Consider the following 26,801-nt stretch of genomic DNA (forward strand, 5'->3'; position numbering starts at 1 on the left):
CTTTCATTGTTTTTAATTTAGCATTGTTTTGCCCTGTTATTTGAAGAGGAAAATGGGATAAGAAAAGATGGATTTTGGTAGGCAGAATCAAAGAAAGATATCAGGAATGGGAGAGCTACATGAAGACCTTATTGCATCAAATGCAGCCCCTGTTCCCTGCTGCAGTGACTGATCCCTTGGGTTTTGTCTTGCTCTTTTTCAGGATTCGCTCCATTCCTTGATGGCCACACTTAGTACTTCCAACCCATTCTTCATCCGCTGCATCAAACCAAATACAGAAAAGGCAAGTCTTTCTTCCAGAAAGATGCATGCATGCCACACAGGCATGTTCCTCAGCTCACAAGCACTCACTTGCACAAATGGCTAACTGACAGATGGCTCTGCGAGGGTCCAGACTGGGAATAAGTGCAGTTCCCCCTCCCCTTCCCCTTTTCTTTCTGGTTGTTTTATGGTTGTGGAAAAATGCAGCCTCCTCTTTGCAACTGGATGAAAAGGCTGCAGGCTGGGTATGTACCCAATTCTATCTCTCTGTGCACTGACAGAGCCCGGATGCTGAGCTAGGTTTGTGCAGAGCCCGTAGGTCTGGTAAAAGCGGTGATTGCTCCGGTTTATGCTGCCCACAGGCAATTTGCTCTGGAATGCACAGCTGATGTGATAGGAAGCATCTCCTGCAGATTCCTGACTTCGAGGCAGAGGAGGTGGCTGCTTCATGAACAAGTCAGGGTGCTTAGAGATGAGCTGGCCTGGGAATGAGTCTCCTGCCAGTACTGTGAGCCATGGCAGGAGGATGCGCTGCTAACTAGACTGGGTGGGAAGCTAGGAACACATCATTTTCTTTCATAGAATCATAGAATGGTAAGGTTGGAAGGGACCTCTGGAGATTATCCCTCAGCATAGCCCATACGAGGATTGAACCCATGAAAATTTTGTGTGTTTTGAAACCGTCTATGATATGGGCAGAGGAAAGCCTGCTGGGGGCTTTATACCAGAAAAAAATTCTGCCATTTGTCTCCAGTTTTGGCAGTAGAAGGCTATAGGGTTCTTCTGCATGACTGCAGAGAGACTAGAGCCAGGGTTCTGCCTTTTGTATGTGTTAGCATTATCATTGCTCTGCTGCCGTGATCCAAATGACAGCAGTCTGCAGACTGCTTTTTTCCAGACTCTGCCCATGTCCCTTTCATCCCTTATCCTGCACCGTGCAGTGTTGTGAGGTTGCCTTTCCCCTTGAGCCACACTTCCCCTTTTTCAACTGGGATGCCCACATATGCTGGGTTGACTTTCTACAGATAAGTGAATGTACAGTGTGTGGTTGTCTGAGCCCAGATGAACAGTTGCCATTACAGTCAGCAAAGTAATGCCAAGATCAACACTTACTCCATCTCTCTTCTGATCTGTTTTTGAATCTGGATCATTGCATAGGCACCGAACCTCTTCAACCCAGATGTTGTTCTAAATCAGCTCCGATACTCAGGGATGCTGGAGACAGTGAAAGTTCGAAGAGCAGGTTTCCCCATACGGCGCCTTTTCCAGGACTTTCTCAGCAGGTAATTGCTGTCATTGCACCACCTGCTGTACCAGCCCCAACCTATATAATTTTGTGTTTCTTGTTTCTGTAACTGCTGTTACATTTGTGGGATGTTTTTTCTAACCATGCCCTTATTACCAATATCATACATTGATCTGGATGTCCTTTTGGAGACTGCTTGCCTTTAGAATAAGAATGGAAAAATAGCTAAGCAGTCCATTTTTATTTCTAGCTTTGTCACAGATTTGTTTGTGGGATTTTGAAAAAGCCATTACACTGTGTTTGTTCTTAAGGGGGGGGATAGTAGCCCAGGGCCTCATTGCAGCTAGTGCTCATGAGACAGAAGTGGTTATCACATTCAAAATATCTTGAGAGATACCTTTTCTCTGACAGATTTGTGCTTTCTTTGTATGGCATCCATAGGATCCTTGCTGGATAGCTTTTTGTATTTGGTTCAACACTTTAAAAAAGCATGTTAAATACTAGAGAAACTGTACAGCTGTTTCAGCTGCAAGAATTATCTCAGTACTTTAGAACCTGCTTTGCAGGGGGAGAGCAGACAAAAAGGTTCTAGCTGGCAGTTCTTCAGAAAGAAACTCAGCTGGTCATCCTATATTAAAGGGAAAATATTATGGTAAAACCTTTTAATCTGACACGCTGAAGCAAATTTTAATGGGAAATATAGTTGATGATTAATGTTGGAGAATGAGATTATTTCTTTTTTTATTATCTGCACCAAAAAGGATTTCTTAAAGTTTATGGCTAGAAGGGACCATTGAACATCATTCTTTTGCCTCTAGGAGCATTATATGCTATCCTTACACTGAACAAAATAACTTGTGTCTCATGCTAACGTATGTTTCAGAAGACAGCTGTTCTTCACTGAAAAATGTTGATGAGTTTGTATTTTATTACTGGGCTTGCAATAGTAATTGCCAGTGTGGTGGGAACAAACAAAGCGTGGGGGATAGAGATTTTCAAACTGGAAGGCAGACATGAAGAAGGGAGATCTCAGCTGGGATCTGCCTCTGAGAGGGAGGAAGAACTAATGGAAGGAGGCTAACTTTCATGCATAATCATGACATTTTGTTTGGTTCTTAGGTACAAGATGCTTGTGAAGGAACCAAGTGCCTTAGACAACAGCAAAGCTATGTGTACAGGGCTTCTTCAGACCTATGACAGCAGCAAGAAACAATGGCAGCTGGGTAAAACCAAGGTACTTCCTCAGCGTGGGGCAGGGCAGATGAGGAATGGCTCAGTTCCTGCTGCAAGGGGATGCAATTGCATCTGGGAAGTTCAAGTCAGTAGAAGTAGCAAAGACCCAGTAAGTGCTTATACTATTGATCTGTAGCATCTCAAATGTTTCCTATATTATGTACCTAAAGATGGAGAAGGCTTTTGTCTAAAATCTTTCTCATTGACCAAGGCAGATCAATTTTGTTTTGTCTGGTGCAATTTTAAAAGAACTGAGCAGAGCAAGTTTGGGGGTTATTGTAAGCACCTACAGTGTGTGCAGTTAACTGTGGCCTCTTCTGTCAAATATTTCACTACACTTGGCTAACCAAAACTCTTGTAGGAGGCAGTGAGCTACTGTTTGGTAGATACCTTAACTGTGAATGGGTAGCTAGATGGCCAGATGTGTGACAGTTTTCTGCTGTGGATGCTTAGCTGATGGTTTGTGGAGTTAGCGCACACGTTAGCGTACATTTTCTATGAAAAGATATCTGAATGCTTTTCCTCACTTGCATAACCCAGGTTTTGTTTCTATACTGGTGAATGTTTAACACTTATCTCTCACCTGGGGAAGTCCCCTACCCTCCCTTTTTTCTTTTTCTTCACTCAGCTGGAAGTGTGCCATTATCCTTTATCTTCCATGTAGCAGAGGGGAGCTGGGTGTTTCAGCCTGAATTTTTTGAGGCTTTGAGACAGCTTCGCACAAGAATAGATGCAAGTATTGTAAGGTAGATCACTGCAGAATCTGACCAGTGAGAAATCTGGCAGTGGGGAATTGAGTCTGAATCACAACTTTCTGTATACTCTAGTAGATTCTTCCAGAAATATTTGAAAATGGATGTGCAATGCAGATAGCATTTCTAAGTGGTAAGTATGCAGTCTGTATTCAGAGACAGCAGACAATGGTCCATCAAAGCAATCAGCACTTTTGCTTCGAAAGTGTAATTCAGAATATTTTAAGGGTCACAATGGAACTGGAAGTGATTCTAGTGGATGTTACATTTAATTTGTGGAAATCAGATAATGAGACTTGCTGCTCTGAGCAATCATTTCATAAGAAAAATTACAGCTATTCACTTATTAGGGGGTGAGATCTCTCTCCTCCTCTAAGAGTGGTGGGAGCCCAGCTGGCAGCCAGGGCTGTGAGACACATGACAACCAAGGAAACCTCTGGCCATTGTTATGGGAAGGGGATGGGTTAACCTGCAGTTTCTAAAACCTTCCTTTGCATGACTACACTAATGTCCAAGAAAGGTCTTATCACTTAGCCACATTTCCAGTCTGGAATTCAAGTGTCCTCCACCTTTGATTAGGGAACGTTGTATATCTTCACTGGTCCCTGCAAACCAACAAGCATTTCAGTCATTTTTCTCTCTAGTTAACCCATACTGCTCAAGTGGCTGCCACTATCCCAGCATTTTAGTGCTACAGCTGGTGTGGAGTGTGTATGCTGCAGAGCTGCTTGTGCCTGGGCAGCTTTAGAGAGGATTGGTTAGAGCTCATAAACAGGGAGTTTGAATTTTCTTCCTAGTGTGACAGGAGATGGGAGACGGCTGGGCTCCCTACAACAAGGGCAGGAGAGAAATGCATGCAAGGACCGACATGTAGAATATACAAGGTTATTTATAAGTGTAGCTAGAGTCCAGAGATTACAACAGACTGATGACAAGCAGGACATCCAGGCTGCCTTGAGCCATTGGCAGCAATAGGATCCTTTTTCTCTTTATTCCCTGTTGTGCATCCTGAAGGCCTGAGACCATAAGACTGTTTTTACTCACTACTTTACATGCAAAAACAATCCTTCTGGAAAAACAAAACTGATAGTAGATTGTAGCAAATAATTTTTATTTGAATTTTACCAAAACACTGGATATATGCTCATTTAATATTTTTGAATGCTTCTGTCCTAGAGAGTAAAAATTGGCTAAATGCCTGGATGGAGCATTTTTGGTAAACACCAGTCTCTCTTGCCAGTACACTGGTCACTATTGGGTCCAACTACTGTGCGGAGAAAGAAATAATTAAAAATGACAGTCTTTGGATCTCTTTATTCCTTTATGATTGAGAAGGAAAGTTAGAATCAGCTAGGAAGCAGTTGGGCTGTCTTGTTTGGTCACAGAAGTAATTTTATTTTCTGCACAGTTTGGATTAGAGGTATGTACCTTGGCAGAGGGGTGCACTTTTCCTTATTTTAAGGAATATATCTCTGCAAGCCTGTACTGGCCTGTTCTACCCTTGGTGCCATATCTCAGCATGCTGAAGACTGGCCAGCCCCCAGCTGCTCAAGGCGCTGTTGCTTTGCCATTTTATCTGTTGGATGAGTCGCTTCTCATCCTTCAGCATGCTTAGGTGGTGGCAAAGCCATTTCACTGTTCCCTTGCAGACCCTCCTTCGTGGCAGTGCCTCCAGGAAGCCTGGTCGTATGAAGGCAGGGAGGCTGCTGCCAGCCTCACGGAACAGTGCTGTTTCCTAGTAGTCTCTTCCCTGCTGCCTGGATCCAGCTGTTGTGTCTCGTCTTTGGATTACAAAGTGCTTTGTCTGCATTCATATTTCTGTTAGCGCTAGATAACACAGGGCTGGAATACTTGGGCTGATGAAGAAAACAGCCCTGGTTTTTGGGTGAGGGTGAAGTGAAGCTACCAGTCAAAGTACATAGAGCATCAGGTCGCTGTCCTAGAGAGAAAGTGCCCCGATGTGCTCTTGCTGCCACTGCTGCTGCTGTGCAGCTCTGGTACCCAGACTGCAGTGTCTGGTACCAGCTGAGAACTGACCTTGAGTCATGGAGCCAGGAGTGGCAACTGAGAAAGGTGTGACAAGCCAGCAGGGGATGTAACCTGGGAAGGAGTATAGGGGGTACATGAGGAGCAAGGCTTATAGAAGGGGGAATACTTCCTGCAGAATGAATGGAAGGATAATTATATCCCTAGCAATTGTTTGGAGGAGGAAGGAAAAGACTCTGTGAATTAGTTCAGGGGATTGTGAAGCTTGGGAAAGGAAATAGGGGAGGAAGGGCAGGATGATCTTTGTGTTTTTCATTAAGAATAGAGCAGCTGCTGTGCTGGCAATTGTCAAATTACTGTTTATAAGAAATATTGATGTATGTAAGGCAGGTTTTATCCAGTGGTGTGGTGGAGGTGAGGACTTGGATTCAGACGGGCAGTGTGATAACGGAAGATCTAGGCTAAGGATCCTGGTCTTCACTGGGAATATGCTTGGATGAAGCAGCAGCACTGAGGCTCACAGGTTCATGCCTTTCCCTCCATGCTCTTGGCCCTTCTGCCATATTCACCCATGCTCAAAACACAGATTTCCTAAAGCTGTTTAATGCAGTAATTCTTACTGTTTGAAAGCATTTAACTGCCATTTTGCAGGGCCTGTTTGTTGGAGGAGGGTTCTGTATGTGACTGTGTCTTCCAGGTCACAGTGATCCACTTCTTCCTTTCCCAATATCATCCCCTGGGGAGTCACAGGATCACACCCATACATCTCTACACATGGGTGCACACAGAGTTAAATTTGTGTCTGGTGATCTGCACAAAACCTTCGCACGTGTTCATGGCTGTACTGACAGTGCACGCTATGAGTGTTGTGAAGAACATAGTCATTTAGTCTGCTGCTGCACTGTGGTTTAAACCCTGGTCAGAATCTAGTATGAGTGAATACGATGTTTTGGCTAATCATTCCTTCTTTAGGTGAAAATGAGCCCATGTTTTCAGAAAGTGACCATGAATTACAACCGAGAAACAGTCAAATTCTCTGCAGAGCATGTCAAAAATATTTCTAGATTTGAATTCATTTTACTCTTTCTTGTCATCTACAGGAGGCTAAAAATAACCCATCAAAATGTCAGCAGGTTATAGCTAGGTATTGTTTTCAAGCCTCTTCAAGCCTCATCTCATTTGAGATTAACCCTTCACCTCCAAGCATGTATAAAAAGCTCTATCATAATAGGTGGGTCTTGTTGAACTCTGCAAACCTCAAAATTTTTTTTGTTGTTGTTTTTCCTCTTCACTGGCACAACCAAGTCTGTACTTGCTAGTGAAATACCGATGGACTAAATATTTTTGCAACGTGGTGACAATAATGGATTAAGTGTCCAGTGCTCTGCATGTTGCATTCTTGAAAAGGGTGACTGCTGTTTCATTCTTTAAACGTCCTTAGTGTTCAAGACCACATCCAAATGTAATGGAAAGAGCAATCCCTGTCTCAAAGAAGTCTTTAAAGGGCTGACAGAGGAAGTGGAGGCACACATGCAGGGAAAGATGCCAACTTCATGGTTGGCAGTACCTTGATAATGAACTTTAAAAGAAAGTTACTTGGTAGATGGTTACTTAGTCATTTCAAAACAGACAATTTCTTAAGGCCATTTTAATGCAAACTGCACCCCAGGAGAAAGCTGAGTCCAAGGAAGCCGGTGGCAATGAGCACTAACTCAGGGAGAGGCTTCAGTATGTGATGGTTTTTGGAAGGGGAGGGGGAAAGGGAAGGAGCCTAAATAAGTGATAAGGCTAAAATCAGTGGTGGAAGGGAAAATACACAGAGACATAAGGGAAGGTCGGTGGAGAGGGGAAGACATTATGCAGAACACTAGACTAAATGACCATTCAAATCTCTGAATGTCCCTATTACCCCTCAGCACAGCCAAACAGAACAAGTGAATTTGTAAGTTTTACTAATTAAGGTATTTCTGCCAACTGGTGAGTGCAAGTTCACAGCCTGTGCTCATGGCAGTGCTTTAATAAGTGTGGCAGCACTTTCCTAGGGGACTTGGATCTCTTGCTGGCCACAGCAGTGACTTAGCCAATGTCAGGCAGGTCACACGAGCATGGCCATATGGCAGTCCCGGCTGTGACTGCGGCTTGTTCGGACATAGCTCAGCCAACTTTAATCTAGCCTGGGTACAGCTAACAGTGTACCCATAGTGCTACAGAGCTCTGTGGAGGCTGCAGACCTTCTCAAATGGCTAAGCATGTATTTCAGCAAGTGGTCTGTGCAGAACTCTGTGCTAACATCAGGCAAGGCAGCTGATTTAAAGTAGCTCAGATATGTCAGCACAATTCATGTAAACATACTCTTATCTTGCTTGTATCTCAGTTCCTTCATCTCTAAGATAGCACTGCCTTCCCTCATCCAAGCTTTAAGCACTGAGAAGAGATTTGAAATACAGGTGATGGAGGATGCTAGAGAAAATATTAGACCCCGAAGTACAACCACTAATACAATAACTTGGAGACCTCTCCTCCTGGGGGGTCAGTTCCCTCTAATGCATGCTGCACTGCTGAACTTCAGATCAGAGTTCCTGGAGATTGGTGGAGTGCTTCAGCTCCTGTGCAGAGCAGGGTGGGATGGAGTATGCTCAGTGTTGCTTCACAGCAGGACTTTCACCTGTCCTGCTGCCTCACAGTAAGACTGTTGATCAGATTGCTCCCTAGAGTCTAGAAATCTAAATGTTCTTCCCTTTTCTGGAAATGTGGACTTTCTTCCCTTTTCTTGAAATACGGAGTTTCTTTTCAAAATATTTAATCATCGAAGTTGGTCTCAGTGCCTGCTGCAGGGAGGTACCAGATTGTGCAGGGAAAGCTGTCAGCTGGGAAAGAGTTAATAACAGGCACAAGCACAGGCTCTCCTCCTCCCTCGTTTTTCCCTCCTTCCTCTGCTCCCTCCCTCTCTCTCTTTTAAGTCTTGACCAGAGTGAAAGGAGGCGGGGGTTGGGCAGGGAGTTTAGCTCATGTCGTTGCAAAACTTTTTCCCGGTGCTATGAGTAAAGGCACCCAAGGGGGCAAAGCACCAAAGCTGGTGCTGGAGCGCCTGCAGCAGAGCTTGTAGGCACCAGTACCTAGAGCGCACTCTGTGCTGGTCACAGGGGATGAAATCTCCCGGCTCTCCCGGGGACTGACTTCTTTCCTCTCTTTGTGTTTATTGAAACTCCTCCCCTTGGCGTCAGGTTTTCCTGAAGGAAGCTCTTGAGCAGAAGCTGGAGAAGGATCGGGAAGAGGAGTTGAGGAAAGCAGCTATAGTCATCCGGGCCCACATCTTGGGCTACATGGCAAGGTCAGTGCTGTGGGCTGCCCCACCATCCCTTTGCTTGTGTGCCTGGGATCACCTTGACCCCTTACTTTGCTCTCTAGTCTCCTTGCCATCCCTTCCCTCCTCCCCCCCCTTTACTGCAAGGGTGAGCTGCAGCATCTGCCCTCTCCTCCACCAGTACCAGTTCTGCCCAACCTTTCCTGTACCTTTGCCACCTCTTCTTGAATTCTGCACACACTTGCTACCTTCCCTCCTGCTCTGCTCAATAGGCTTCTGCAGGGACTCTGTACCCATTGCCTGGCTCTGAAGGCACCTTTTCCTTGCCTTCAGGGCACTCCAGGCTGGGCTCCACCTATGCTTTCAGTCCCCTCCTTTCCCTTATGCCTGTCAACTCTATTTACTGCTCCCTCTGCATATCACTTCTTCACTCTCAGCTCTGCTTTTGCTCACACTCTTTCCTTGCCCTGCCTGTTTGCCTCGTGATCTCCCTCTCCTTTTAATTAACTCTTCAAAATTGGTTTTTGGCCAGCTTTGCACCAGTAATCTCCTCTCAGCCGCTCCCTTTTGCACCTGACCAGGGGAGGGTTGGGATAACCAACTGCAAACTGCCCCTCCTCTGCCCCTTGCAGCCAGTGTAACAGCTGACTCCTTAATGGCTGTGGTGCGCACACTTAATCCCAGTAAGATGCTCTTTCCTGGCTAGTCTCTGCTGCACACACCTGTCAGTCAGGAGTGTGAGGAGGTGAAATCCCTGGTCAGCAGAGCTGTTTCAGCAGGCACTCTTATTAGAGCTCCAGTTACACCAGGTAGCTCATTTGACTTTGGGAAATGTGTGCAAAGGTTTTACTTTGCCTTGCCAGTGTGGCATATCAGCAAAATATACACTGGTCTCAGGGGCTTTTATTCCTTTATTTCTTTCCCCTTAGGAAGACAAATGAGCTAGCTCTATTGTTTGTATATGAGATTGCAAGTTGTGTCAGGGCCTCTGCTCTATTTTACTTTGTGTCTGTCACTTGGAGAGAAGAGTAAGGATTAATATGCACAGAAAGATTGATTTTTCTGGGAAACACCACTGCATGCAAACTGGATTATTGCTTTTCTGAGTTCCTGGTAAGGTAACTGCTGGCTTTGCAGGGCTGTGATGGAGATAATGTTGCAGCAGAGTTCCTCTTGGCTAGAAATCCTGTGGCCCTCCAGTCTGCAGATCTGGATTCCTTGTCCCACATGTTGTTCTTCCAAGTCTCATCTTCAGACAAGCCGTGTTTGTGCAGCCAGAGTGGAAATCCTCACAGAGCAGCTGGAGGCAACTGGGCTTTGCAGGGGAGGAGAGCAGGGAGTGAGAAAAGAGCAAGGGAGAGAGACTGGAACTTTTCTATGAAGAGTTTCCAGTTGCCCTGCTACCTGTATTGGAGAAGGTCCAGTGGGAGGGAGTTCATCTGGGCAAGTGGCGAACAATCTGTGCAGAGGTGGACAGAGGTAAGGGGTACCAGCAAGTGCTGCTTGATACTATTTCTGTTTGCTTTACAAGGACAAGGGTATTTAAATTTGTTTGGTCTCATACAAAGTAGGCTAGTAAAGAAGGGTACATGTGCCAGAAGAAGGATTTTACTGATTTCTCCTTTGTGAACTTCTTCAGAGAGCCTTAGGAAGCTGCCCTTAGCAATGGATGGTTTGCTTTGTTCTCTCTGCTAGTAGCCTAGTGTCTCTGAATGGTCACTAAAGTGTAAGATTAAAAAAATCTAGCCCATGCAAATGACCCTATTATCTGTAGCAAAACCATGGAGCTCTGAGCTGTAGGTAACAGCTTCACCATGCACAAAACCATTCCTAGGCTTGCAAGGCCCATGAATAATATTTAGTATAAATTTGGCATTGTCTCTGGATCCTGCAGGACTTCATTGCTCAAGGTGAGAAGACGATAGGAAATTACTTGATAGTGATGTGGTCTCTGGTCCTTGGAGACATAACTGCCAACTATAGTTCATCAAAAGAATAATTAATTAAATTCCAAAGGCAGCCTTGGAACCTGCAGTCATGCTGCCCTCTCTTGTGATATGTGGTCAGGATGTCTCCCAACTCCTCTATGTGGGTTGCAGGCTGAATTTGTTTGGGCAATGCAAGAGGGAGAGTGAAAGCTGAACATAGAGAGTGAAACTTGGGCTGTGTGCAGCAGCTCCAGCTGAATGGCGCCTGTGAGCTCTGCTGTGGTCATGAGGAAGGAGTGGGCACTTCAGTCCGGCAGATTAGCAGGCAGAGCCAGCCTGTAGCTGGGCAGGGCTTGGCACATGTTGCACTCGACAGAGTTTCTGGCAGATGCATTTTGTAGAAGTCAGAGTGCCCTTTTTGATGCACTTATCTGCCTTAGCAGAGGGTGCATGTGCAGCTGTTCACACCCCATGTGCAGGAGGCAGGGAAGACAGCAGGAGTAGGAATGAGAGAACTACAGCCCAAAAGCAATTCATCAAAAACCTCCTAATTCTTACCACCTCTTCTCTTTTTTTCTGTGTTTCCTTCCTTTGACTTCATCTTTATAGAAAAAAAAAAAGTGACCTCTGCACACTACAGCTATTTGCACCCCTCCCCTGATTTTATTGACTAGGCTGATGTATCTGATGTGCAAGGAGGTGGCAAGCTGTCAGCATGAGCCCCTGTTTGCCATTTGAAGAGGGTTTGTTTGCCAGGAAGGGGATTTTGAAGTGTGTCTTCAGGGGGTTGCAGAAGGTCCATGTGAAGGATATGTGAAAATGCTGTACTATTTCCAGCATGCTTTCTAGGACTGTAAAACCTCACAGGATTACTGCAGCCTGCTGGTCTAAGCTACTGTGTAAAATAGGCCATAGAATTTCCCTGTGCAAGTTCTGGCTTGGAGTAGGGTAGATTTTGATTCAGATAATACCAGTGATAATTTTACTACAGCAAGGTATATATTAAGTAAGGTGTATAAATCTCTTCAGTTGCTTTAAAAATATGCAGATTGTTTCCAGTCTGAATAGACTTCAGCTTCAAGTCAATTGAATCTTGTTCCCCTTGTCCCCCTACAGATAAATAGAAATGCTCCAAAAATGATTCTCATGTGGGTATTTTTACTGGGATCAAGGTGTTCCCTAACCTTTTCTTTTCCAAGGTAATCTCTTTTTCTGTAATCCAGGATTTCTGGTTCTGGTTTTGTTTTCTCAGAAATCACATGAGATTCTAACATTGCTCTTGAAGCAGAGTGCTAGCACCAAACACAAGATAGAAGTAGCAGTGCAGTTCCCTCCTACACAATTTTCTTGCTTGCAAGTACAAAAATCCCAGTAGCCTTTTTTCTATAGCATTGCATTGGGAGTTTGCCTTCATCTGACTGCTGTGGCCTAACTTTCTAATACCTAGCACAGAATCTTCATCAGGTGTGTTTGGCCTTTGGTTCTTTGATACAGGACCTTATGTTTGGCTTTTTCTAATAGTTTAATGTTTGCTTGAATCTAGCTTACAAATTGATCCAGATTACTGTGCAACAGTAACTCTTTTGTTATTTGCCCAGTTTGTGTATCATGTACAGACTTCCACCAGTGATTTTTTTTATTACTATTTCAGGTTCTTAGTAAAAAAAAAAAATATATTCAGTAATGCAGAAGCAAGAACTGACTCTTCTAGGACTACACTAGACTAGAAACATAGTGAATGATCATTCTTTTGTTTTGGGCCCTAACCATGTTTTGAGTTTGTTTAAACCAAGCTGATTTTGATTTTATTATTGTTTAAGCAAAACATTGTTCAATATAAGTACATGCTTTATGGAAGCCTGTTATGTCAGCAGGTTTACATTCAGCAATCAAACCTGTATCGCTTTGTTCTCCCCCAAATAATACCATATTAATGTGAAAAAATCTATTTTTGCCTCATTTTATAACTCACTTTTCTTGGAGTTCCTTTTGACTGCTTAAGAGATGAGATACTGGGCAAGGTAGGGCAAGATTTGTTCACGTATAGCAAGGCCATTTGTGTGTTTTTATATAATAAATCCACACTGAGTGATCATGCTATTTATGTAGTGTGTGTGTGCATGTGCATGCAGTGCAAGTAGGCTTTGGGCCCATGGATCATCTCTTTCCATGTTCCAAATACCTGTCTGTCTTCCTCAGGTAGTCTTTACAAAAGTAGATGCCTGTGGAAACAGAAATCAGTGACAGATGTAGGAGTGAGGACAGAGAGGAGAAAAAGATTTATGGGTAACAACACCAGGGGAAAAGAGATTGTGTCACTCCTGAGCAGTATTATTCCAAGTCCATTTATTTGTAGATTTGATAAGGTTGACTGATAAACCAGGGCATGGAAAATGCAGCATGTGTCCTGCTTCATGCCCTGTTAAGTGTCTGGTTCTGTTTTTAGGAAGAAGTATCAAAAGGTGTTAGCCAGTGTTGTTATAATCCAAAAGAACTACCGAGCATACTTCTGGAAGAAGACTTTGCTGCGATTGAAGGCTGCTGCAGTCATCCTGCAGAAGCACTGGCGCGGCCACCTGGCTCGCAGCCTCTACCAGCACCTGCTGCAGGAGGAACAGCAACGGAAACTGGAAGTGGAAGAGAGGAGGAGGCAAGAAGAGGAAGAATTGATCAGAAGAAAGGAAGAGGAAAGACAATGGCAAGAAGAGGAGGCGCGTAGGAGGAAACAGGAAGCGGAAGAGGTGAAAGAAAGGTACAACATGGTATCTTGCACTCAAAGTTCCCTAGCACTGAAACTGCCAAGGTGTAAGAGAGGGTCTGCGGCCTTGGCGTGCAAATAGCATGGGACAGCAATTCCATGAGATAGTGTCCCAGTGCTGGGGCAGACACGGGGTGGGAAACAGGTGGCTCAGACTGGAAAAGCAGGATGAAAAAGGAATGTCCTGCCTCCTTTAGGAAAGCTAATTCTGGGGTATCTTTGCCTCACACATAGCACAGTATGTGTGAGGGAAGGAGTTGGTCTGGCTGACTGGAAAGAGACGCATATTTTTGTCCTTGCCTTCACAGTGGTAGAGGAAGGTTTATGCAGGCCTCCAAAACATGGAGAATTAGCACTGTGAGACAGCATCAGACTTCACAAGTCTCTTGTCTGCCCAAAAAGCCAAGTCAGAAAGCAAGATGGGCATGCATCTGTACTGGTGCTGCAGTTCTTACACTCTTGGGAATACACATGGTCTCCCTGTTCCTGCTGCAGTAGCTCTCTTCAGGGAAATAGGTGGGTCAAGAGGTAAGGAGGGGAAAAGGAAAGGCTAACCTGATAAAAGGAAAGGTGCAGTCTGTGAACAGTGACAGTGCACCTATTGAGACTCCTGCACATCACATACCAGTGGCTGTTCTCTGCTTGGTTACCTGCATCCTATCCCAACTGGGCATCTCCAGAGAATCTTTTGTTTTAAGAAGCATAAAACTTCAGCTACAGGAAAGTTGTAGACATTTGAACAAATAAATCTTGTGATATTTTAAGCATTTCATAAATAGCTATTTTATGTTTCTTACTTTGGACTTCTGTTACAAGTTCAGGATTTAACCTCAGAAATGAGAAGGAAGTGCACAGAAATTGGAAATTGGCTAATGTACTCAGAACAAGAGGGGAAAAAAAACCCAACACACCCATGCAAAGACAAAATTAGAAAGACTAAGGTGCAAACTGAGATATAACTAGCTAGGAAAATAAAGCAATAAAATAAAAAAAACAATTTTTGTATGTATTGTAACAGTAAAAGAGAGACAAGGGTCAATTTGGTCTACTATTTAATAGGAAGAACAAATTATAATACTGAGAAAGCTGAAGTGCTTTATGACGTTTTTATTTGTCTTCTCCAGAAAGATTAGCTATTGGACACTAAGCACAATACAGATGTGCAAGAATTCAGAACCTATCAGGGAAAGAAAATGTTAAGAGAATACTCGGATAAATCAGATTAAAAAGAAGTCATCTGAATTTGGTGAAATTAATGTTTGGGTACTTTGAGAACTGTCTGAAGCAGTTTGAATCAGCAGCTATTCTCTTTTTCCTCCTTTGTGGATGGTAGTGGAGGTTCCATAAAGCTGGAAAACACATATATAATTAATCCCCTTTTAAAATGGGGAAAAGGAAGAACCAGGAATACTGGACCAGTAAGCTTAACCTCCATTGCAGGAAAATATTGAGATAAATAATGAAACAGTTGTAAGTGCTTGATGATAAGGAGGTAAGAGCCAACATGGATTTCTGAAGAACAAACAATATAAAATTTATCTACTACTACTTTTTGTGATAGCTTATGCCATGTCTTGTGAATAAGGAAAAGCTGTAAGAGGGATAGGTATCTTGATTTTAGTAAGGTCTTTGGCATATTCCGACAATACTCATAAGACGGTATGAGGAATGTGGTTTCAATAAAAGTAGGTGAAATCAGAGTAGGGTTGGTGTTTTAACTGATGAAAAAGTGTAAACAATAGTAGTTATCTGTTACATAAAAGAGAAATATTGGATGGGATTCTTTAGAAGTGTGTGCTGGATGCGATATTAATGCATTTTTTTCATAATAGGTTGGATGATGAAATATGAGTATGCTTATTAGATTTCCAGATAATACTATCTGGTGAGGGTCTACAAGTGTAGGATTACAGTTCAAAATAATTTTGGCAAATTGAAGATTTGGTCTGGAAAACACAGATCACTACAGGCAAGTATGCAGATCTACACTTAGGAAGGGTTAATACACAAAAAGAAGAGGAAGAATGACTAGTTCAACATCAGGAAGGTGGTCTGGAGGCTTTAAGCCAATTATTAATCATCAGTTTATGCTATAGTGAGAGAAAGCAAATGCCATATACAAGCAAGACTGTTTCTGTAAGATGTGGACTATTTCTTTTGCTCTGCTTGGCATTGGTAAGGCCTCAGTTGGAATACTGTCCCTAGTTTTAGGTATCACATTTCAGAAAGTGTGAGAATGGATGGACACCAGCAAGTATCAGAAGCCTACAGAATGGGAGGAACAGTTGAACTAATTAGTGTGCAGGTTGCAGTTGGTATGTCTGATTTGCTCTGAAATGGCTCGGCCTCTTGGACCCTTAAATCAGTTAAGGCAGTTGTTTAATTTGCTGTTACCAGTAGAGATTTTTCAATAGTGCTGGAACCATCTTGGTCCCACTTATGTCAATTTTCATTATAAACATGTCCTGATCTTTTTTTTTCTGAGAAAGAAAAAGAGAGAAAGTGAGAGGTCTAAGGACATTGTGACCTGCAGCTGCAATATAGAATTTGGCTGGGAAAAGCTGTAGGGCCTGGGAAATAACTGTTGTTCCCCTCCTGTTCTGAGCGAGATTGAATTATAGGTTTGAAAGTTACCACTGCCTGTCCGAATTTAGCTACACGGTGGTTGCTATGGGAAGCTGCTGCCATCCAGCCACATCCTATTACTATTGCATATGCATGACCCTGGCATTTGTCTGTCTGCTAGTTCAGTTACTTGTAGCATGCTGACCACTGACAAAGTGGTCATAGTACTAGCTTTTTGATTCTGAGTGGGGATGCAGCACTGTGGGATAATTTCTTCCTTTAGTCATGTTTACTAACAAACTCTGACTCTTACAGCTTTTATTTGTAAACTGAGAAGTTTTGTAAGCTGGAGGATCAAGGTCTTCAGGATAGAAAGCCTTCCACTTAGTCATTTCGCAGAGTACAAAAGTTTGGTAAATTCTTCTTGGGTTTAAATAGTACACTGAATGCAAAACAAAACACAGTCTCAGCACTTGTGTTATAATAGTTCTTTTTTAACAAAACAAACACAGAGCTTTGAAATCTATCAACTACACATGTAGCGCCTCATTTAATATCCAAAGACTTACAGCACTTCGCACTAAGCTCAGTGGCTTCAGTGCACGTTTATCATGAATCTAACTGATATGACTTTCTGTCACTGTATCCAACATGCTTCCTCCCATGTTCCAGTTAATCCAACTTCCTGATTGATCTGAAAGTTAAGTGCATGGGGAAAATTTGTTGTATCAACAAATGTCATGCCAACTGCAAAGTTTTACTAAATTACAAAAACTCTTAAGTCTTCTTACAGTAACTACCTCGTTTTAACCCTAACCATGGACAGATGATGCATCCATGTAATACTTAAAGCTTCACACAGGAGAGCTGCATGTATTTCTGACTATCATGTCTTGTTTTTAACAGAGAAAAGGAGCAACTGCATGCCCTACTCCAGGTGGCTCAGGTAAGTCGAGTAATTTATTCTTTCCATATGTCTCCTTTGAGGATCTATGAAGGGTCCTCCGTTGCCTACGCTTTCCCCTGGAGCTAATTGCTCTACTTTATTGTGGCAACACTGTTTAGAAAATGGGCTTTGTTCACTCACAACCTGCAGGTGTTTGACTTTGGCAGAAGTGCGTAGAGCTTGCAAGCTTTTTTACCCCACAACTCATGTACTAGCTTGCATATTTGAATATTTCAGTACTGATCATGCAACATCCTTTTTTTATCTCTACTGCTTGAGCTTATTACATGACCTTGTGATGTGCTGCACTGTGACACAGTCTGTTTTGCTGGATTGTTGCCTGTAACAGCCAAAATAAAGTGTACAAGGCTGTTGCCATGGCTAAAATAAACCCCTTGTAACTGATCTAATTATTTATTGGTATTTGATATTTCAGAAGAACAGACCACCTAACCTGAGGTGTGTGAAAACAGCTGTATATCTTCTGATTTGTTTTCTCATACCACTCGTTCCTCAGTTTTGGGCCAGTTCTGTTCAGAAAGGATGAAACATTAAAACATAACAGCTGATTTATGCACAAGTAGAAGTCTAGTAGAAAACAAGCAACAAGGTAGATCATGAAAAAAGCAATGGTTGTGGCTGAAAGGGACCAGGAGATTGGGTGCATTTTAACATTCCTGTCTGGAAGTACATGGAATCTTTCAGAACTTATTTTTCCTTTTTTCTATGTATTAATGTTTTCAGCATCTTCAGTGGATGGGAGGGTGGCTTTATGTTATAGCTAAACCTCAATGATAGTTCTTCTGTGTTCAGTGACAGTTCTTCTGTCTTCAAATTACTGTGCAGTTGCTAGAAATTTCTTCAGTTCCTTTAGTGTGGTTAATAGAGGAACAGGCAGACTATTCAGCAGCCTGCTATCCATCATCAATCAGAGATACTGACTAATGCCAAGAAATTCAAGACAGCATTATGGTGGAGTGGGGTCGGGGAGGATACAGTCCTACTTCACTGCAGTATCCCTTCCAGTCTCTGATGGTCAGACCCCCAACTTGGCAAAAAAACAAAATCTCCAAATTTTTTCATGTTATACCTGGGAGATATTCAGCTCACTGGTGGCACAGGAAGTCTCTTAAACAGGTTATACTTATATGTGTTCTCCCCTATATGTCTAAGTGTGGGATGGTCCAAAAAGGGAGAAAGGACTTTCAGGATGCTTCTATCCAAGTTCTAGTGTACAGAGCAGCTGACAGACAGACAGACAGACTCTTCTAAATATTCACTGATCCCAGTCAGCTATTTTGCACCATTCAGAAAGGAAGCAGGTTGCTGTAAGAAAGAAGGTAGCTGAAGATCCAGCAGATCTACCTTTCAGTTTTACACCATGGATGACTGCAGTTGCCAGTTAGAAAAAGAGAGGATACTTAGGGCCATCTTTTTGCAGAAGGGAAGTGCAAGACAAGCACAGGAGATGGGAAGAATGGAAGGTCAAGGCAAGAACCACCTGCAGGTTAAAGAAACAGCTTTAACTTTAACATTGTGACAAATTCTTTAAGGTGGAACTAGTAAAGACTGAGGAGGCAGATATTCCCCTGCAAGAAGAAGAGAGACATCAGATGGAGGAGATCTTAAGACTGGAGAAGGAGATTGAGAAGTTGCAAAAACAGAAGGAGGATCACATGTCCATCATCTGTGAAAACACCAGGAATGAAATCAATCGGCAGAGAGAAGAGGAGATACAGAGGCTGGAAAAGGAGGCATCTAGGGTTGCCCAGGAGTTCTTGGAGCTGCTGGATTTTGGCAATCTGGATGAAAGCGTGCAGAATTTAGAGCACTCACTCTCCAGTGAGGGGACACTCAACATAGACTGTAGTCTGGTGGCACCACTGGCTGAAGAAGAAGTAGATGAGGGCTTTCATGCTGATGATGAGGGACAGCCAACTTCCAGTTTGATGGTCTTGGATCAGCACAGTACAAGAAACAGTGATAACTACTCAGAGGAAGATGTGGACACAAACTTGTCACTTCTTCAAAGGGAGGTGGGAGAGTTTGTCACTGCTCCAGGCCCACCTGTGGAAAGAACCACTAGCCCCAAGGAGCCCAGTGCCCTATCTGGCCCAGGGGAAAGCATTGACAATGCTGTCTCGGATACACTGAAAAATAATAGTGGAGAGGTGAGAGAGCCAATTTACAGTTTGCCTCTGGATGTGGAGTCTGACTATGACCATGAGGAGTTTGATGGCTGCGGAGATGCAGGCAGTACCTCAGCTGAGCCTCTGAATGGTGAAGAAATCCTGAGACACTCCCATGGCACCAGCATGGATTCCAATCGTGGCAGCCTGGACTCGGTAAGAATCCCTCCCTTTGCTTTTCTGAATGTATGACTTGTTGATAGTTATAGCATCCTTGCCTTCTGTCCTACACTATACTTGTTTGCTCTAAGTGTTGTGACTAATACTTAACTCTCTCCTTACATCAGTGATCAGCCTGAAAAAAGAGAAGAGTGACGTATAGATAAACAGGAATTCTTGGAAGGGAGTAGGACATGTGACTTTCTAGCATTACTGGCACACAAGCTAGCACATAGGTACCTAGGCTATTTTAGATTGTTTTCATCACCATGTATTAGCTTAACATCTTCTAGGAAGAGTAAAAGCCAGGCAGCTAACATCTACTTCTAGCATATGTTCTACTGCCATTAAGAGAGATTTCACAGTAGTAGTCTGAGCTGCCAGAGGACAACCACAAGAGGAAACTAAAAGGGAGAGACTGGGGTTTGATTTGTTTCCATCAAAAAAATTTCTCTAATCCTTTCCCGTTAAAGGGTTCAGTCAAGGATTTGTTTTCAGCTGCCATATGCAGGTAAGCTATTTTAAGGCTAGAAGAGATCACTGTTGATCCTGGGGTCTCAGTGCACACAGCCAAGACTACTGAACCTACTGTAGCAATTCTATAGCATGACAGGGGAGTGAAGATGGTCTGTTAGCCTGGCACTTGAAGGATCTTGGCTTAGATCCCAAACTAGGCCCTGGACTTCCTGAGTGCCCTAAGCAACTGCTAAATAATACAGTAATAAATCCCCTAACAGACCAGGATGATAAATAAGCCTGCAGAAGATTGTGAGGCATTCAGATGCAATGCCAATGGGGGCCCCAAAAATATCTGAGGTAAATGAAGTCTGTTAAAGCAGGGACGTAAATTTGAACTACAAGTATCTTTTGGAAAATAGATTGGATTGTTTTAAGGAATTAAATTTTCTTCCTTTGCTATTCTTTTTCCAATGGCAGATTATAAACCTCTTGAAAAGCTTCAAGATTTTTTCCTGTGTGCAGTTCCCTAGTATCAGCTGCCAGCCACCAAAATTTTTATGGTGTGCTCTGCTTGAATAAAAGTCTTCCTTTCTTATGTACCTTCTCTGTGTGCAGGTCTCGCTGATCAAGTCATTGTCAAGTCTAGAATCATTTTGTCACAGTGCTTGTCACAGTCTAGGCCAGTTTCTACCATTTTTTTCTTAAAACACCATATGTAAGTAGAGGATTTTACTAGGCTCCTCAATGAGTAAGACTCATGAAAAATTCAGTTGCTACCAAGTCATGGCATGGGCCATAGAAAGAATTAACTACTGCTCAGTCAGGATGCCATCAGTTCCTGCTGACACAGCAGTACCTGCTTTTTGAAACTTAATGGCAAGAGAGGGAAAATGAATGAGTGGAAGAGGAGGGCAGAGAGGCTAGACAGCAAAGGGATAGCAGAGAGAAGACGGAGGAGGAAAATGAAGAAAAGTAACATACATTTCAAACAGAAAAGGACTGCTGCCTTTGTTAGTATTAAATAATACAGCCAATCAAAGAAATTTGTGTTTAAGGTGAAGGAAATGATAGGGTAATTTGGAATTTCAATTGTGAAGTACTTTGCTTTGACTGAGGACATTATCTACTTGGAGAACAGGAATGAATAAACACTATACTGTTATTTCATTTAAGTAATTTAGATCTTTGTTTTAGAGTTCAGTTATTCTAGAATGTGGTTTTCTTCTAGTAAACCAAAAGCAATTGGAAGTTGTAGGCATTTTCTTGCTGGGTTTAGATCAATGCTCCATCTTATCCAGCATCCTGGCCTGTCTGCCAACAGAGTGCCAGAGGCTATTACTAGCAGACAGTTTTGGAAAAATCCTCCAAAATGGAAAATTCTCTCCTAATCCCGTTAAATTAGATTTTGAACTGTTGGCTCTGCCCTGGAAGAGGAAGGTTTGTTATTGCAGGTAACTGGAGTTTTTTAGCTGTATCGACTGCCAAATGTCACTCTCCTTTCTGGCATGAAAATTCCATGCTCCCTGGACAGTCTTGCTTTAGGCGTTAATGGGTAAGCTGTCAAGCCTCTAGTTTTCCTGTACTGCTTTCTTCATAAAGGGAGTATGTGTGGGTTTGCACCTTCTGATCAAATGACTTCTGCAGTCTTGTTACTTTGCTCCAGTTCTTTTGAGACTACGAGAACTGAAGTAGCCTGGTTTGTTTGTTTGATTTTTTCTTCTAGTTTCTGGACAGTGAGGAGGAAGTGGATGTTTACATAGATACAGATGAAGAATTTTGTAATGGACGGGTCACCATCTTCAATGGTTCAGGACCGCCCTATTTTCACAGTTATCTCTATATGAAGGGTAAGCAGCTTTAGCCAAACCATAGAAGGGTGGGAACTAGAAAACCCACTCTCCTCTTCTGTTTCTCCATAATCATCATCTTGCACTGCTCCTACTCCTTTGTGTACTCTCTTTTTCTATCTCCCTTTATTTCACACCACCAAATAAAACAAGCAGCCAGACAGCGGATATCAGGGAATCAGACTGAATATCTTGGGCTCTGAGATCCATATATGTGCACTTGATCAGAGTATGGATTTAAATGACTTTCTGAGCTATAACACTGAAGACAGTTCAAAAATATTTCACTAGTGCATGGAGAAGGGGAGGAGTGATCTGTAGGATTTTGAGGTAAGAAGATAATGGGGAGAAGATTCAAAGCTGCTGAGAGATAGAGAAAAGTCTGCTCTCTCTTTTTTTGTTGTTTTCTTTTTCTCTGTATCAGAATTTCCTGTAACAGATGGCCATCTAATCTAGTATCCAGTCATCTTGTGATGACTGAGTTCTATGTCAAATGCTGTAGGTGGGCTTGAAAGAAGCTCTGGAGAGGATATTACACCACAGATGTCACTGACAACTAGATAAATTCTTTTTATTTGAGGTTGGGCTTTTCAGAAGAGGCTGAAGGACCCTGGCTCCTGGCTCCCCCCCCCCCTTTTTTTTTTAAAAAAAAAAAACAACAACAACAAAAACCCCTCCTCCTACTGGCCGTTAGCAAAGCAGTGGCTTCTACAATGTCTTACAATGTTACATATACAAACATATATATATTTTCTTTTATATATGTAGTATGTATATATAGTATATAAACTTACATGCTTATAAATTTGTCTAGTATGTACTTATATTTAGTGCCTGTATATAGTGTTTGTAAGTTTGATGCTGGAATAATCTAGCAGAGAAAGAGTAAAAGCCATGACCGGAAGTCAGTTTTATCTGCCTCTTCGTACAACAACCCTCAACTATATGACTGTGTAAAAAGGAGGGCATAAGGAACAGTGACTTCTTTATATTTTATGCTTATTTCACTAGTTATTTCTGCTTTTTCTCTGTCCAAACTTAGTCTTGTTTATCTCTCTCAGCTCCTTTTTTGCATGTCGAAACTGAACTGGCAACTAAGTGTCCGAGAAGCAGGATCATAATGGAGAATTTTTCCTTGTTGTTTGTCTGGTGAAGTCTTGCCTCTCTCTTTGCAGGAGGTCTGATGAACCCATGGAGGAGGCGCTGGTGTGTTCTGAAGAACGAAGCATTCATGTGGTTCAGAACCAAGCAAGAAGCACTGAAGTCAGGCTGGCTCTACAAAAAAGGAGGAGGCATGTCAACGCTTTCACGCCGTAACTGGAAACGCCGCTGGTTTGTGCTTCGAGAATCCAAGCTGATGTACTTTGAGAATGATAGTGAGGAAAAGCTGAAGGGGACAATTGATATTAGAAGGGCAAAGTGAGTGAAAAATGAATCCTTTCAGTCCCTAGTATTCACTCTCTAAATTGATAATGAAGTTTCCAGTGCTGTCAGTTCATCAATCTAGATATGTCCAATAGAGATATTCTATTCAATCTTCCAATTCTGGAAGAATCAGAAATGGAAGGAAAACACAATTAGAGCTTCTAGTTTTATGCTGGAGGGAGTTTGGAATTGTCCGCTCGCTGATTTCTTTATCCAGTCTTGCATGTCATAATCCAGTAGAGGCTCTTTCGAAGCCATGGATGAAACCAGACCAGGATGGGCTAATTCAGTACATGCCCCATGTATCCACTTCTGCCCTGTTTCCATCTCTTTCTTGGTTCTCCAGACAGTTCACAGAGGAAGTATGAAGCTCACAATGGGATTTGATCTCAGCAGCATGTACGATGCCTTTCCCTCAGCCTTGGATGCTCTTTCTGCTACCACAGCCAATTCCTCAGCTCCTGCTGAAGGAAAGGAGAGACTAGTCACACATTAGCATTACGTGGCCACATAAAGGGCAAAAAGAGTGGCTCATTGCACTTTGTAAATAGCTGTATGTACTCACAACCCTGCCATCTCTTCTTCCATTCAGTCTGCTGAGGCTTGGGGAAAATCCATGCAACTCCTGAAGTTTTGCATTTGTAGTAGATTAACTGTACAAATCTTTTTAAGGAAATCCCCAAAGTTTATGTGTATTATAAGAATTTTTGCATTTCTTGTTGAAGTTACAAGCTATCTGAGCCATTCATTTCCTTTCTGTGTGGTACAATGTGAAAAAATCAGCCTGATGGAATTAATGCTTGCAAAAATCTTTCAGTAACTGGCTCATGTGATTTGCTGTGTTTCAGGGAGATCGTGGATATTCATGAGAAGGAAAATGCCTTGGACATTGTGACAGAAGATAGAGTTTATCATATTGTGGCAGAATCACCAGAAGACGCCAGGTATATGAGGGAGATTTGTTAGATTTGTTCATTCAGTGCAAGTCTGACCCAGCTGCTCATGGGAGAGATTTGTGTCTGTCTGTCATAATCACTTCTCTTCTGAACAAAAAAGAGGATTCGTTCCTCAGCGTCATTTTGTGCTTATTAGGAGGTACCACACCTTCTTTGGGGACTCCCTGTTGCAGCTACTGAGATGGTGGTTCCGCCTATCAGTTAGTTACAGGACTGCTGCCTTCTGCATGTGGCTGTGAGCAAACTGAATTCAAGGGTTACTTCAGGAGACAGGCAAAACCTTAATATAAACTGGAACATCTAATAGCTGATTTATTTATTAAATGGAATCTTGAATCAAACAAAACATCTATTCATGTTGTCTGTAAATGATTGCAAGAGCAGCTGGGTTTTATCCAGGAGACAGAGAAAAGGCTGCAGCTTATCAGGGTCTGTAGTGTCATCTGATAAAATCTTCCCAGTGCAAAGCAAACAAATGACTCATGTCCTTCCTTCTTGGCATCCTGGCCAAGCAGTGAGAATCAGTTGTTTAAGGGCAGGTTGGATAACCTGTTCTGGCCAAGTTAAGAGGTTACTGTCCCTAGCTGATTATATCTTTCCCACTCTTACCAGAGGTTACTGTTTTCTCTGTCCAGCGAGTTTAACTGTCTGATCTACTTTAATCTGATTCTGCAAAATTATTCAGGAATTTTGTTGTTATTTCTTTGGGAATAGGGGGAGGAAGGGGAAAAGAGTTTGGACACAAATTAACAGAAATGGATGAAGGCCAGTCACATGAACAATAAACAAGCAAATTCAGGGGCAGTAGCTTCTTAACCCAGAACTTCCACGACTGGAATAGCCATGCCCTATGCTAACATTACAAAATTGCTAGGCAAATGTGGCCTCTGTCAATGCCACGCCGCTCAGTTCTGAGGGAGAAAAAACACCAACACTTGCACTAGCAAAGAGCAGATTACCAGATGGGGTAGAGTAGCTGATTTGAGAATCCTCCACAGTCTAGATGTTTGTTGATCTCATTGCAAGCTGCAGATAAAAATCTGCTTGTTCTGCAAAAGAGATTCAGCCTCCAGATATGTCTGTAATGGGAACCTCTTTCACAGACAAATAACTTCATTCTCTTCCCTCCACATTAACTCATGATTATTTGAGAGCATAAGACTTTCAAATTTATGAGCAGATCAGAGAGAGACTAGTTAAGAAGGCGCCTAGGAATCTCTAAGACTCTAGTCCAGGAAGATACCAGCTGATGCTGTCTTTACAACCACTATATGCTCTACTCAGTCTCCTGACATGTGCTTCCCAGTGAGACCACTGCCTGCTTATAGTTTCTCAAATAGCAAATAGAAAGCTGAATTTTGTGGGAACAACTGTCAGTGGATTAGAGGACGTGCACAGAATTTTCATGGATAAATAGGGAGAAAGGAAAACATTAGTCTGGTATGATGTGCCCAAGAGGTATTTTGTAGTATAATTGTGAAGTTGTGAATGAAGGATTTTTTCCACTTCTTGGCAGCTTTCAGGGTTCCTTGATCATCTAAAGCTAGTTTCACTACCCAAATCTTAACTTCTAGTCTGTTTTGCTTGCTAGTGGTTGGTTTAATGTCCTGAGCCGAGTACACAGTGCTACAGCACAGCAGCTGAGGGAAATGCAGGATGAACAGGCCAATCCAAAGAATGCTGTGGTGAGTTACTCTGCAACCAGTCTGTGGGCATGTTTACAGCCATCTGTGTTTAACTGTTTTGTGCACATCTTTCTAGCACGTGCAGTGCTGTGGTTCATGAGCTGTATACAAAAGTTAGATGATTATTAAAAAGAAATAGCAAAGCTGATGGAAAAGAGGGTAGGCAGTGAGGAACATGGTGGTTGGACAGGGTGACTGAGTTTGATTACCCCATGGCTCTCCTGTTTGGTTTTGGGGGGGGGCTACTTCATTCAGCTTAAGGATTATGGGCCTAGTCTGGATCAATTATTCCAGACAGAAGAGATTCAGTTGAGAAGAACAATGTATTTTATGTATTTTGCTAGTGCAGAGATGTGGAGGCAGGGATATCATACCTCCACACTGCTCTATGGAAAGCTGTAGCTCTTTTCCTCCAGCCCCATGGAGTCCTTGTGCACTTTTTCCTGCTGTTTAGGGAGTCTCTCATGCTCCCTTCAGGCCTTTCTCAGCTCTTCATTTCTACTCAAGCTATTGGAATTCAAAAGAACATTTTCAGTTCCTATTCAAGATGGAAAATGTCTCCAATTTGATACAAGCAATTGCTGTAGTCTGTGTCTCCTTTTATTGTACAGGGAACTCTGGATGTTGGGCTTATTGACTCTGTCTGTGCCTCAGACAATCCTGATAGGTAGGTACAGTTCGTGTTTCAGTGACTTGAGCATCTTTGAGATCAGAAGCTCTCTGGCATATTCTTGTGGGGAGGTCTAGACTTCATTTGGGGCTTTATATTTGTTTAAACCTGATGTAAGAACTCATCTATGACAAAATAAATGCAGCCATAGTCTTTGGTTTGTTTTAAGCTATGTTACTTCACAGGTATGAAGTTTACAAGTGTGTTATTATGAGTGAAAGGTTAGATACTCCTTTCTATCTTACAGCTGAGAACAGAGTAATCTGAAAGTCAAGAAATTGCAGTCTTATCTACTCTTGCCACTAAACAGAAATGTCCAGCAAAAGCAGCAATTCTAATTTCTATATGCAGTAATTTTAAGATAGTCTTGTAAATTTAGGGAAAAAAAAACTCTGGAAGAATAATGAATTCAGAAATCTGTACTCTTGATAT

The 26,801-nt window shown here is 42.5% G+C and overlaps 1 protein-coding gene and 1 long non-coding RNA gene across 2 annotated transcripts in view; one reads left to right on the top strand and one right to left on the bottom strand.

The window, feature by feature from the left end:
- Positions 1-26,801, top strand: part of LOC134141966 (unconventional myosin-X-like) — a 93,281-nt gene that overhangs the window by 42,672 nt on the left and 23,808 nt on the right. The window contains 12 exon segments of the mRNA XM_062578607.1: positions 203-283; positions 1,420-1,544; positions 2,627-2,741; positions 8,703-8,809; positions 13,157-13,462; positions 16,940-16,979; positions 18,533-19,324; positions 21,510-21,633; positions 22,809-23,052; positions 23,907-24,002; positions 25,606-25,699; positions 26,311-26,366. Of these exon segments, the coding sequence (XP_062434591.1) occupies positions 203-283; positions 1,420-1,544; positions 2,627-2,741; positions 8,703-8,809; positions 13,157-13,462; positions 16,940-16,979; positions 18,533-19,324; positions 21,510-21,633; positions 22,809-23,052; positions 23,907-24,002; positions 25,606-25,699; positions 26,311-26,366 (2,180 nt within the window).
- Positions 22,320-26,801, bottom strand: part of LOC134141967 (uncharacterized) — a 31,092-nt gene continuing 26,610 nt past the window's right edge. The window contains exon 3 of the long non-coding RNA XR_009958759.1: positions 22,320-23,522. This is a non-coding gene — a long non-coding RNA (uncharacterized LOC134141967). The remainder of the gene's footprint in view (positions 23,523-26,801) is intronic.

Source organism: Rhea pennata, chromosome 6 (assembly GCF_028389875.1).
Source record: "Rhea pennata isolate bPtePen1 chromosome 6, bPtePen1.pri, whole genome shotgun sequence".
NCBI classification, from domain to species: domain Eukaryota; kingdom Metazoa; phylum Chordata; class Aves; order Rheiformes; family Rheidae; genus Rhea; species Rhea pennata.